The sequence below is a fragment of the Halichondria panicea genome, chromosome 5 (assembly GCF_963675165.1).
Source record: "Halichondria panicea chromosome 5, odHalPani1.1, whole genome shotgun sequence".
Classification (NCBI taxonomy): domain Eukaryota; kingdom Metazoa; phylum Porifera; class Demospongiae; order Suberitida; family Halichondriidae; genus Halichondria; species Halichondria panicea.
Window position 1 is genome coordinate 5,535,756 of NC_087381.1, and position 13,689 is coordinate 5,549,444.

At 38.3% G+C, this 13,689-nt stretch overlaps 1 protein-coding gene and 1 long non-coding RNA gene across 2 annotated transcripts; both read right to left on the reverse strand.

The window, feature by feature from the left end:
- Positions 1–217: 217 nt before the first annotated feature.
- Positions 218–11,515, reverse strand: LOC135335912 (adhesion G-protein coupled receptor G6-like). The gene is made up of 16 exons (XM_064531615.1): positions 11,413–11,515; positions 10,540–10,683; positions 10,181–10,312; positions 9,284–9,442; positions 8,470–8,610; positions 8,180–8,383; positions 6,842–7,074; positions 6,529–6,672; positions 4,961–5,055; positions 4,193–4,700; positions 4,099–4,141; positions 2,116–2,219; positions 1,917–2,038; positions 1,594–1,862; positions 1,405–1,471; positions 218–941 (listed from the first exon to the last, which is right to left on the reverse strand). The coding sequence occupies exons 1-16, from the start codon at positions 11,468–11,470 to the stop codon at positions 410–412; spliced, it is 2,955 nt and encodes a 984-aa protein (XP_064387685.1). The 5' UTR covers positions 11,471–11,515; the 3' UTR covers positions 218–409.
- A 984-nt stretch (positions 11,516–12,499) lies between these two features.
- Positions 12,500–13,445, reverse strand: LOC135336149 (uncharacterized). Its single transcript, XR_010394766.1, has 3 exons — positions 13,303–13,445; positions 13,124–13,233; positions 12,500–12,877 (listed from the first exon to the last, which is right to left on the reverse strand). It is a non-coding gene; the product is annotated as an uncharacterized LOC135336149 (long non-coding RNA).
- Between the last annotated feature and the right edge of the window lie 244 nt (positions 13,446–13,689).

A 13,689-nucleotide genomic window follows, 5' to 3' on the forward strand; every position in this document is an offset into this window, starting at 1 on the left:
ATTTGCTAAAATTCGCTAAAATTAGTACCCGTTTATAATAGTATAAAAATAATAGACATGTGTTTTGAGCGAATTCATTAGTTTTCCAGAATTCTATAGTAAATTCTTAGTTATACTTTCCACAACTAGTGTAAAGGGAAGGAGTATAGGCCCTGATAAATTATGCTCAGAATAATTGCAAGGGTAAAAAGGATAATTGACCATCTACATAAATTATAATTATGCTTGTCTTCCTAGCAGCCCACAACTTTATTTCAGTACTGTAACATGTATAACATAAATCAGCATCTATATAATTATATGGCATATAATCAACCTTCTATTCATATACTATAACTAACTAGATCTAGAAGTTAAGTTAAGCGGCTAAAAACTCAGCTATTTACTTTCATGATTTTGTCCCTTTGAGTTATTTCTTTTCTTCATTGTGTAGGGAATACTGCTTGCTTGATAATGTGCTCATGCTCGATAATTCCTCTCCGACAGTGCTAGAATTATCTCGCGGATTAGTGCTCCCTTTCTCAGAAGACACAAAGTTATCAGTATTTGATCTACAGCCACTAAAGAGTTTTATCCATAGCTGGCGGAAGTTAGTGTTTCGAATACCATATAGAATAAAAATCAGCACACCTTGAGAACCCACAAAGATAGAGAATATCACTTGGAATGTGAATGACAGCTCTACAAGACCAGAGCTTGTTGATACTAGTCCAAGGCCCCAACCCAGGCCAAGTACAATCGATAGGCACATTGCAATGATCAAGTTCTCCTTAACATTCCTCAACTGTTGACGTACGGAGCTCTCACGAAGTGACTGCAGGTTTCTAAAATGCTTGCAAATGGACACCATGATGGCAACAAACACAATCCAGTTGAGTACGTAGATGATGACAAAAGGAAGAATGAATCCAAAATAGAAAGGCCATTCAGTAGGACGACAGCTGAATGAATAATGATGTGTGTATGTGATCGATGGAATATACACATGTCCTATTCATAAAAATGTATAACTGGAGCACTAAAGTGCAAACCCTCGGCTGGTGACATGATTATAAAGAAACCAGTAGAGTGATATAATGCAGTGCATGTATAGTGATGTATGACTGAGCTGTCTAGCACAGCAACTCAAGAGCAATAAAACTAAACCAGACTAGAGGCATGCTGTGAGAACAGAGTTTTAGTGGTACATGAGGCATGCACAGTGGACTAGGTCCAGGATCACACTATATACTATACTACTACTATACCCGTGGCCGCCCACGCGTGCCTCAGGTAACAAGAGTGAATGATTTGAACTACACGGAACTTCTTTTAGTGTGCTAGTATATCCTCCCCCACGCTAAAAATCAGCCTATAATTCCTTTCACAAACATTCATTTTGGAATTACTATATAAATCATTTACTAGTATGGGTTGCTGTAGTACTGGTATCCTGCTCCAGCACTGACGACTACAATCATAAAGGGCAGCACTGCATGGACAAAGCATCCTCATTATACACACACAAGAATCACTGAATGCACTATCAACTCATGAGTGCACAAGCAATCCCTCAAGATAAACAATACACGATAATTATTAGTGATTGCTTACACCAAGCTGAGAGTCCAGCCTTCAGCATAAACTTGGAGGTGAGGGACTGAGATCCCGTTACTACTACCAGTTTGAGATAGAGCCAGACAGCTTCTACAGCCATCCAGGAGAAAAACACTAGGAAGAAGTACTGCAAGAGGGCAGACATGAACCCACAGATAGGTGGGATACCAACAGCGAACCCTCCAATGAGGAAGGTGAAGTACAAACACATCAGGGAAATACTAATGTTGATGAGGATTTGATTCTGTTTATCAGCGAGTAGCTTCCTAGAAATTTCAAACTTAACGTTGATGTAATAAGGTTATAATTATTATACTTACTTGCTGACAAAAATGGTGAATATGAACACCAGAAGACAAACTACAGACAAGCTCAGACCAATGTATGTGATGGTGCTCAAAGCAATTGAAAGCTTTTCAGGTAATGAAGTTGGATTCAAATCCTGTAACCATGAGGAGATACAAAAGGTTGCAGGTATGCATATTGCCATTGTTGCCAGGTAGACTCTACTAAACTTACAAAGAGTATTCCAAAGTGGCCCAATTGTCTGCACTCGCAATCTTTTCTCCCATTGGAACTGGTTATCTCTCTACATCCAGCAGTGTCCCAAGCTCCAAACTGATCTGAAATAGCCGGCATTAATAAATGACAGAATTTTTTTGTGAGCTTCTTAAAGCTGCATTTACCATACTGCAAACTCTTAAGGTCTTTTTTCGTTTTCAAACATACACCACCATGCATTATAATTTATGTTGTATAGCGATACATCTCAAAGTGCTTAATTTTCACTGTTTTCGATCCAGTATGAAAATTAGGTCCACGAAATACTTAGCTAACAGAAGACACAACGTCATTTGACCAAATTAATAGCGCGAAATTTATTATGCTTTTAGAGGTGATTTCACAAAACGAATGGAGAGAGTGGAGTTAGTGGGTGGAGTTAGTGGGTGGCATATCTTCATAAGTTTGCAGTTATTCAGATATTTATTTGTAACGTTTTCCTCGGATATCAAAGGACCTGGCACCAGACACTATAATTATAATCAACCATGCATGATTATTCGCTTCTCAATCCTTGTTTCTATTATTATATCGTCATGAATTATTGGATAGTAATTCGCATGTACATAATTATAATAGATGCAACAGATGAGAATAAGACAATAACTTGGAAGGCAGAGTATAATTATATATACTGAGTGCAACAGATGAGAATCTATGTAGAAAGACAAGAACTTGGAAGACAGAGTAGCTGAGTGCAACAGATAAGAATGTAGGAATTAAGACATTAAACTTGGAAGACAGTAGCTGCATGCAGCTAGCGGTTGTCTATCTGTTTGCGCGAAATGTTTTTTGAATTACTGGCCATTCTCTTTGAAGTTTCTGCTATCAGTGGCTACCCTTTGATTGACTATTATATAGGACCATTGATTGCTGGAAAGTTTCAGATACACCTAGTATATAGAGTCTACCCTCAGACTCTGGCCATAGATCTCTGCTCAGGGGTGTCCACAAGTGGCTGGGCCTGGGATGTATTGTCAATTAAGGTGAGCGATATAAATCAATAATACCCTTTCATCATTGGAAAAGTGTACACTAACTATAGCTCAATCCTTGGTACCTGGATCATGCCTGGATCAAGGTGTGACATTACGGCACTGGCACTGGCGTTGTGTACCATCACTGTGAGTATAAAATGTGTAGTGAATTTATTGTAATACAGGAGCAAAATCAAGCCTTTTCCCTCCAACCCCCGTCGTACTAGCTGATGGGTGCGAACTCATTGAAAGGGGATGCCTCAGTGACACTCGTGCATGTCCTTCTTAGGGACCGATCTTATAGAACTACCTGTACTAAATCTATATACTGAGATGGATATAGCTCTACCAACACTTCTAGTTGCTATCTTGCATGGCCAGTAACGTCAGGATTCTATTGTCTCTTGATGCACTGCATGTGAACACACAATCTTTGTCATGCCACCTGAAGGCTTAGCAGGCACATCCAATGCAGTATTAAGCCTCTCTGGAAGCTCTTATTTGAGATCCTTGCTTCTAAACATTTACCTGTTAAGACACAGTATTGCTGTGCAGTACACTCTACAAAAAATAGCTATTATCTCGGACTATAGCAGCATTAATTTCCAGTGCATATATCACTTAATCACTGATGTGACATGGCACAAAAATAATATAATACAATGCACAATTTCCGGTCACGCCCAGATACAATCAATATCAGGCCGGGGAGTCGACCTAGTATTATTTTAGAGACAAATCAGCCAGGGAACGAGAGTAACAAAACACTGAATAGCTCTAGAAACTAGCTATGCAGTCAGTTTTCAGATGTGATTCTTCTCTGCAGAGATATAACAGTTTAAACACCCGATAATATAATTATGTGAAAAGTGCTAAAAAGCTACAAGAGTAGTGCCAATCCAGTTAAAGCCTATTGGTTTTAACAATAGTGCTGCATGTGTTACTGCTATCCAAGGGCACTTACCTTTAGTCTTATACACAGCACACCTGCTGTTATTGACATTATCCTACAAACAAATAATGTAATAAATCTATACAGAGTATTAAGTTGCTCATACCGTCATCCTGATCAGAAAGCTAGTTCGTATTGGTACTGTCTTGTTGGTCTGCAGACAAGCTAGTCTTGCAGCCACCACAATAGATCCCACCCGATTAGTACTTCTGTTCTCAGGAAGGAAAAGCACATCAGACAAAAAAACAGAGTAACTTAATCTCTGCCAAAGTGAAGTACGATTTATTGTAGGGCATTTTTCAAACAAGGAAGGGCTTAAGCGTAGAGAGGCAGTTGAGTTTTCTGTGTCTTCACTAAGAGAATCAATCTCAGATCTATTATCAGCATTAGTTGTCATCAAAGCATATTGGTCGATAACGCCAGTATTTTTCATTGCCTCTTCAACTGGACCTAAATCAACAGCAAATGTCTGGCCTTGGAAACTGTCAGGGTCTAAATCTTGCACTGTGATAGCAAATGTTTCGAAACTGAGAACAGTTCGATTGCTTGTGGAGTTTCTGAAAACAGTTGAAGTATTGAGATTGACCACAAATGTTTCGAGGCTTGCAAGAATCCTATACCGGGAGGGTAAAATAATAAAGCTATATAGCGTAAACATAAATTTTGCATGGCAAAGATTATATAGCATAATTAAACTGGCTTGCTATAACAATTAATACAGTGTTGACTAAGTCTATTGATCAACAGCCACTATATTCATTATGAAATGGCTTTCGGCAACTATAAACACATGCAGGGAATTGAAGGTAAATAGCAAAGAGAATTAGGGAGTCCCACAACATTAATTACGTTGGCTACATGCATTATTGCATACCTTGTTGATGAATTCATTACCATCTGGCTCTCATAGATGACGTCAGCATCGGCTTGCTGAATATTGTTGATTGTTTGAAGATAGTTGTCTCTCACCTAAACATGTAAAAATTCGGCAAGCTTTAGATCCCACTTGTGTGTGTTTAGCAGGGAATTAGCCATAATTTCATAGTCTCCCAGAGAATTATAAGCTTATATAGGGTATAAAGTTAAGTACACCGAGTGTACAAAAATGGGAATTATAAACTTGAGGGTATAAAGTTAAGTACAAATTGAGTATTATTATACAGTACAAATGAAGCTGTAGCTGCAACTATAATAGGGCTATTTAGTGTTTCTATTTATAGCGCTTACTGGTTGGTAGGGTTCACCTGTAACTTTTCTTGTCTCTACGAGGAATACTGAGAGCTAATGATTTTAACTGTCCATTGTCACAAGCAGGTTTTTGTGTCTAAGTATTTGTCAACTTTGTCTTCCTGACTTCTGTTTCTATTCTGAAGCCATGTTTTAAAATTGTTTGTACGCCTATTCAGTAGACTCTATATAGTGTCTTTTTGGGAACGATAGTGTATAGCAAGTTGTTCCTTGCTAACTAGCCGTACAGAACTGAGAAGCTTGAGCTTTTTTTTGCAAAAAAGGGGGCTGGGCTCGTTTGTTGCAGAGCGCTTCCTGCAGAAGGTGGAGTCATACATGTAGTTAATCCACAATGTTGAAGCTGGGCAATTCAGGGCCAATACAAAGGTTTTTTAGCAGGGAAGCAGAAATCACCCTGTCAGAACAGGGCAGTTTCAAAAATAAAGCTGTTGCTAAGGCTTGCTGCTTTTATAGATACACTTTTTTCCTGCATGAGGTACGGCTAGTACATATAGCCAATGAAAAGTGCATGGGATCAGTACATGTGCATTCAGTATCTATGGTTATAGTGTCCCTCATCTCTCGGGCAAGCCCTCGAGATTTAGGACACTATAATTATATAATAGATACCTCATATCCATGCATATTGTGACAGGCTCTGGGAAAACCAGACTATTGGAGCAGAATTTAGTATTGAGCTACAGCTAAATTTATGCCTACAGTATAAAATCTCAATTAAAATGTTATTGATGTATAAGTATCTACAGTCCTTCTACTACCTCTCTGTAAAATCTGATGCTCTAAATCCAACTCTTTCCATCGAAACGCTTCGTCCAAACTTTCGCTATTACCTTATTTTTCCTAATTAAGCAATCTTTGAGAGCCGTTTTTCTCGATACTACATTTTACGGCTTCGAGTTTCCAACGCGCATAACTCGGGTATGAAACTAGGTATGTGAACACTAAGCATATCATTGTGTAGGCAATGCTCTGCTCTATCACTTGGTACATTAATCACCAAAATTTTAGTCTGCTCCAATAGTCTGGTTTTCCTAGAGCCTGTAAAGGTATGTGAACACTAAGCATATCATTGTGTAGGCAATGCTCTGCTCTATCACTTGGTACATTAATCACCAAAATTTTAGTCTGCTCCAATAGTCTGGTTTTCCTAGAGCCTGTCACAATTATATATACTAACTATCACATAATGTTCACCTCTTGGTTGATAGCAGCTTCTGCTGCTACTTGCTCTACTATTGCAGTAACCAAGGTGATATGACTTGCAGTCAGATTTTGTGGTCTGGATGTGATGTTGGCAATCTGATTGGATGTTTGCGTTGTCTTATTTGTTGAGAGTCCCTAGTAAAAACAGAATAGCATTTCAGTACAGTAAGTGGAAATGAAAAGGAATTCAGCTAGCTTGTTCTAGTTGTATTTTTTGAAACAGTTAGCTACATATATATATAATTATATAGAATTAGTCCTGCAGTTGTTCAACAGATAATATTTATTTCCTCAAACCACTTACTAGTGCAATCTCACACAATTCCCGGGATATGTCTGAAAGTGTAGTCTCACAGCTGCTGAGGTCAAGCTCATCCTTCCACATACCTCCCTCACTGATTGATCCAGAGCACTGTCTGCTGACATTCCCTGCAAACACATCCAATACTTCTACACATGGACAAGGGGACAGTGCAGTAGACCCTAGTGCCGTGTTGGGCCAAGAATGATTCTGGTATACCTCTGCTTTACAACCAGCTGTAAAAGTGTGTGCATTGTACAAGACACATACAAATAAATCCATTGCTCTATATATAAATGACACTAATGTAGCCGATGCTATAAGAGGAGTAAATAAAGCTGCTTGAACCAATGTACTGTGTACTACATGACCTTTGTAATCACTTAATTATCCCAAGGCACCAATTGACTTATATTATACGTTAATAAACATAAAAATTAATAATTACTATAAAACATCACGTTGTTTTTATTCCAAATAAAATAACTTTTAATACCAAAAATGTTGTGGTAAAAACCTTATGAATGAGCCAAATCAACAGAAAATCCGTTGCAATCTACCAGTACTAATTTAGGTGTTACGATTTATTATTGCGAATTGATTAACTCTCGCACATGCAGTTTACACATGTTTGATGCTCGCAAAGTAATACGGTAATTGTTATAACAAAAGTATCCACACACTCACTAGCTGCCACAAAAATCTTGTTGAGAACATTGAAAAAAATATGCATTTAGTATATTATAGTTAACTGTGTTAGGAGATTTACATATAATTATATTACTATAGTTTGCTTTGTTATAATTATTGTTGTGCTTGTAATTTTTGACAATTAACCCACGCAGCCATTATATAGAAGCTTAAATGGAAACAGAAGTCTATTACATATCTGATGGCTTGATGAATGATTTTCAAGGGATTTTCAAGGATAGAAGCATGTAAAAGTTGTAATAAGTGTTTTGCACTTTCTGTCAAAAAAAGGGGGTATTACAGTGGTGACTATAGTGTTATACGGTTGTTACAATCGTTACATGCATGCAGTAGTGACTGGTGTTACAGGTGTTACAGTGGTGACAGTTATATATACAGTAAAAAACAAATTTGTTACATTAACATAAAACATGTTAAATAAAGTGTGAAAACACTATCAGCAAAAAAACATTTGCGAAAAATGTCCAGTCATGTGAATGATGTTGTAACAGATTGGAGTTATACTCGTGCCGAATTTTTGTTTCTACACTTTTTGGTCAATCTTAGCAACATTTCACATTGCATGCTATATACAGGCTAATTATAATCAAGGTATGGGCACAAACATTATTTTAGTTACATAATCCTTACAGCCATTGTCAATGACAATCAGATCCAATGTGTCACGTGCCAGTAATCCCCTTGGTGGCGTTGTAGTAATACTTAGTTGCAATTGGGCAGTCTCCATGGGCTCTTGAGCAATACTGTCTACCCGATACGTAACAATGATTTCTTGATTCACACCCGGACGAACTGTGTATCTGTCGGAACTGATCTGAAAATCTATGCCCACACCTGCAAAAAATAAAGCTAAAATAATAGCCAAACAATTTTTTGGGAGAGATTTCATTAACACAAAGAAATTAGACGATTAGCCTCACTTGCAGTCCCATCATCAGCTACAAGGATGTCTCCTCTGATAAGGTTGGTAACCGAGTCAGGTCGTTTAATGTACCCAATACCAACCATATAGCCTTGTCCCCTTTCAACTGCTTCTAGCCTCTCTTCAAGAAATCCATACACTGTGGATATTGCAATTGGTAGAACGTTACTTGTACCATGATGTGCTCTGACACTAAGGAATATCCATTGAAATTCTCAGGATACTCCAGAGTACAAATCCCATGTACCCTGCTAGGGTGTACATTAATTCATATACCCTAGGGTACATTGGCTGTGGTCAGCCTGAAGCCCTCCTACCCTTTAAGGACCCTCTCTTTTAAAGAATACTATACCGAGAAAAATTTTGTGAAAAGCAAAAAATGTGCGGGTGTCTGAAGTTGTAAATGTGGTTTGTCAAGTGCAAGCACACGCACACAAAATGTGCACAGTGCATGCACGGCAGGGATCAAAGAGTGTTTACTACTACTCAGCTGTAAATGGTTGGATAACAGCTTCTAATTGCTTCTACTGGTATTCATAGTACAAGCTACCTATACCATGGATATCTGCGTGTGTATATATTGTTATTGTACTACCTCGTGCAGTTGTATGTTTTCCCTCGGACTGCACCCTCGGGGAATACATAGAACTGCCCTCGGTAGTACAAATCCGATACACCCTTGATATCTATGGTACAACTATTACATGTATGTTATTATTGTGGTTACCCCCTGTATGCAGGTCACCCTCTATATATAATACAGCCAGATTAATGGGCCTCAAATTAAATACCTATATTGAGAGATTACATACCGATACAGTCGATGCATTGTCCCAGTAGGTTATAGGAGAGTCCGGCAGTGCTGAGACAACACTCTCTAACCTGAGCAGTAGCTGACTCGATCAAACTTACAGAAATGATGTCTCCGTTACACTCGACCTCACTATAGCAACCAGTGATGGAACGAGGACCTTAAAAAAGAGCAATAACTATTTACTTGTATAACCAAGATATTTTTTAGTCTAACACGATAGTAAATAACGTATATCAGGGAATTTTCGTCAATACAAATTTTCCTACTAACTATAATAATTACCCACTTTATTTCGTATTAAAAAGTTTCACCCTACTCAAGGTGGTGACTATTGCGCATTGTTGCATTTTGAGTGGGCAGATCAAAGGAAACACTGTGCCAGTATCTGCCATATGGCACAGGTCAAGCCTTGAACTGTGCCACTATCTAGATACTGGCATAGTATGGCTGAAGTTACGTAAAGCCCACCCTCCACCCAGTAACCTGAAACGGTCCCTTTTATAGTATAACACTGTTAACAGATTCAGTGGTAAGCAGAAAACGTTTTTCATGCGTCTGGTGCATTCCACAGCCACCACAAGTAGTTGAAACTAGTTGTCCTATAAAAGGAGTGATGTGTACACGGAAAAGAATGCACAAGGAATGCAACAAATCAGTTGTTACACAGCTCACTCGTGCGCACATCGGATATATTGGCTCAGTAGTGCCTTTGATCTTGAGGCCTGCGGCCCTCGGGCCTAAGTCACTACTGAGCCAATATATCCCATGTGGCACTCGTGCATGTGTCACAACTATAACTTAATTTTCAGACGAATAATTAAACTAGCTACCAAAATGTGCACCGTACGAAAAATTTATAACTCGTATATACGGTAATTTGTAGAGATAGACTCACATTGTAAACATCTTCCTGCACTGTCTGTGTAAGCCACTCCCCCACCAGTAGCACAACACTCGCCACGACTCAGAGATTGGCTGGCATTAAAGCCATCAGTACAGCCAATGTTAGCCGAGCAAATCACATTTCCTGCATTTGAATGGAGAGAAATCATAAATTTATTATGAAACTAATACTAGCTGGAGTCGAATGGATCAGCACAGCCAGCTATAGGGATATAGTCGAGCAAAGCATGCATATTGACTACTAAGCACATTGCTCTACAAAGGATATTACTAGTTAAAAAATGAGTTAAAATTTTCTAAAAAGAGCACAGTCCCCTCTTTAATTCACATTTTTAATACTGTGAATCTTACCGGAGCACAGTTGACAGATATCGGCTCCTGTATTGAAGGACAAGAATCCCTCATCACAGCAGTCCTGACCTGCGACTCTTAATGTTGGTCGTTCACTACTGCAACTGAAGTCTGCTGTACTGTAACATTCGACCTGACCCATACCTGTTCAATGCCAGAAAAATAATTATTGATGATACATAATAGATTAACCTTAAAAAACCCAGGCCCGGAACAAAAGCCTAGATTGTGATTCACATCATGTAACAGCTGGTTGCTTGAGCCATATATACCTATTAATTAATATACCCATGCAGTGATGATAAAATTATATTATACCACACTCAACGGCCGGCCAACTGCAATATATAAATCAGCCCATTTTTTGTGTACAACACATTTCCTACAAAGGTCACCTCTGTATAATGGCTAAAAGTTGGTTCCCAAATGTTTACGGTGAAAGAGGTTCTCAAAAACATGCACAGAGCCGAGCAAGCATTTGGATAGCCAACTGTTCGTAAGTATTTTGCCAGTAGATCATTAAAAATGGAGTGTTCACAAGAAGGGCTGCTGGCTGGCAGTATATACCAGCCAGCACTGCAGCCCTTCTTGTGAACTCTGATCTCATTGCATGCAGTTTTGCCAGCTTTTTTCTGACTCTCAAACAGCTATATAGCGCTTTTAGTGCACAGCTAACTCATAAGTAGTCTCCTTCACAGGTCTTGAAGGAAAAAAGAGTGCATATATATATGGCCTGGGATCGAGGCTAAATAACACCCATGCACTGGAAGCAGCATGTCCTACCATCAGTATAACTGAATACATTCCTGCATTTATATTATTGACACAACAGTCCTCACATTGTATTATTTATTAAAAAAAGCAGTGTCTTACCAGCAGTGGAATTGAGCAAGAGGATCAATGTCAGTAGAAGTTGACTTGAAACTCCCATCCTGCATGCATGTGTTCTTTTTGACAATGATTGCTTTGGTTGTAAGGCCACAGTTATGCTCATTCCCATGCATCCTGTTTATATAAACAGGATGAGGGAGAGCGGTCATTATTCATCATTGTTGGTTTGACATGCACCATTTGCAGGTGAAAATTAACAGAATGTCTGTTGATAGTTATTGTGTAATGTTTTATTAGTGTTTAAACAGTGTGTTTAAATAGTGTGTAAGTAGGAAATGTACCTATATCTAACCACACCAGGAGTGTACGAATACATGCACTTGTGGTGTTGGATAGTGCATTTCCTACTTCACAGTTTATACAACAACAAGACTATATATAATAATAGTGTTTGTGACGTAGCTTAGTCAAATTAGTTTATGGCCTTGCGTATTTTGGTCAGTATAATTATGTCTATAGACGCCTATACTTGTCTCACATTTGCTCTAAATATCGTGTGTATCATACTGGTGATTATATACATGTAGTATTACTGTTTAAAAGTACCACAGAGATCATAATGACAAACCTATAAAGCTGTGCGCGCATTTCTCTTTTAGTGTGAACTTGCCAACCTCACACTATAATGTTATACACTGTACTGTGTAACAGCAAAAACTCCTGGTAACAGTTATTCTGCATGTTTATTCACTGCATTACATATACATCTACATCCCTGTCGCACTGTTTGGAAGTACCACAGAGACTAAAATCATCAATAACAAACCTTATAGCTAAAGCTGCATTTCTCTTTTAGTATAATTATGATCATGCCGACCTCACACGAAATGTACAAACACATTCACTGTCAAAAGCTCCCTTTCTCTTTTGCAGGATCAGAATAGAATTATTAAACAAAAATTGTTTGATTTTTTGTCTATTTGTAAATCTTATCTGCATTGTTATGTTATTGTTGTATTCCATGATTGTGTTAACTTGTTTTTATTGACTCTGTTTAGCATACTAGATTTGAAGAAGCTAACAGAGATATATTTTGTATCACAATAAACATGAAATATACACAACATTAGGTGTTACTTTGCTTTAGCTCTTGGTATACACTCTTTAAATGTTTTATTGTCTTTTTACGTAGATGACTGGTGGACGTAACTGGAAATCATACAAGAGTATTGAGGATTTCGTGACTGAATCTTCCCACTCAATTCGCTTCTTCTTGTTTTCTGGATCCTGTCTTCTTGCCACTATCCATTTGCTGTTGTATTTCCCTTCCATCCAGACAATTCTATACCTCTGAATCTGAGATCGATCGAACTTGAGCAATCCATGGCTCGATGTTACTGCTTGGACAGCTTCTGGCTGCCAGCAACTGATCAATCTTGAGACCTGCTAAATCCTGCACCTCCCTAACATCTGTCCGTGATTGCTTTCGGTAGGCCCCAGTGTACACCTGTATGACATCGAATTTGAAGGTAGATACCATGTGAAGCAAAGCAACCTAAATTTAGGAAGCCTGCTCAGTTAGGGATGGTATAATTTTTTTGTATGCACACATGTGACCTAAATTTAGGAATTGTGTGTATATACTTATGCATTACGTATACCTAAGTTGAAGAATTATGCAAAGTGACCTAAATTTAGTATATTTAGGGAAGGTGCAATAGGTGTGCTGAACTGTCGTATAATTATTGCTTACATTGCACTCTTCATTCTCTGCAGCAAATAGAGCTTGAAGCTGGGTATTCTGAGGCGCATCACAGCTCATATCTGCTGATCCTGAGGCTGGGAGTTGGGCCAGTTGACAAACTGTGTAATAATTATTAAAGTATAATGGTGTTACGTATATAATTCTGATTGAAATGAAAGTTTGCTCACCTTCTTGGAGATGTAGCAAGGGCCAGGGGGTAATTCCAAATTCAAATTGCTCCCACCAAATACGAGCATCATCAGAGATCCAAGACTAAAACTTTGGAATATCTATGTGTAGACGTGTGCGGCAGGTCTATCTTGTTGTCAGACAGGTGAACTCTATTTGGAATGCCACATGGAATCTCCTGCAGTAAACATTTTGCATGTAAAGTTGAGGTGTATTTTTGGTAAAGATCCTTACAGTAAAATGCACGAATCAGCGAAAATTAATACTCAAAATGTTACGCTATTATAGTGTAAAATCCAAATTTTTATGAGCGTAATAGGCACATTTTTCAAGAATTCAAGTATCGAATGGGTGTATTATCAGGGCCTAGAGAGCTGTACAATATA

Excerpts from the sequence above, each read along its gene's own strand:
- LOC135335912 (XM_064531615.1), bottom strand. The coding sequence starts at position 11,470 with ATGGGAGTTTCAAGTCAACTTCTACTGACATTGATCCTCTTGCTCAAT. Across the intron at positions 10,313-10,539 it reads TATCTGTCAACTGTGCTCCG|GAAATGTGATTTGCTCGGCT; the intron begins GTAAGATTCACA and ends ATTCAAATGCAG. Across the intron at positions 5,056-6,528 it reads AAGCTGCTATCAACCAAGAG|GTGAGAGACAACTATCTTCA; the intron begins GTGAACATTATG and ends TTACATGTTTAG.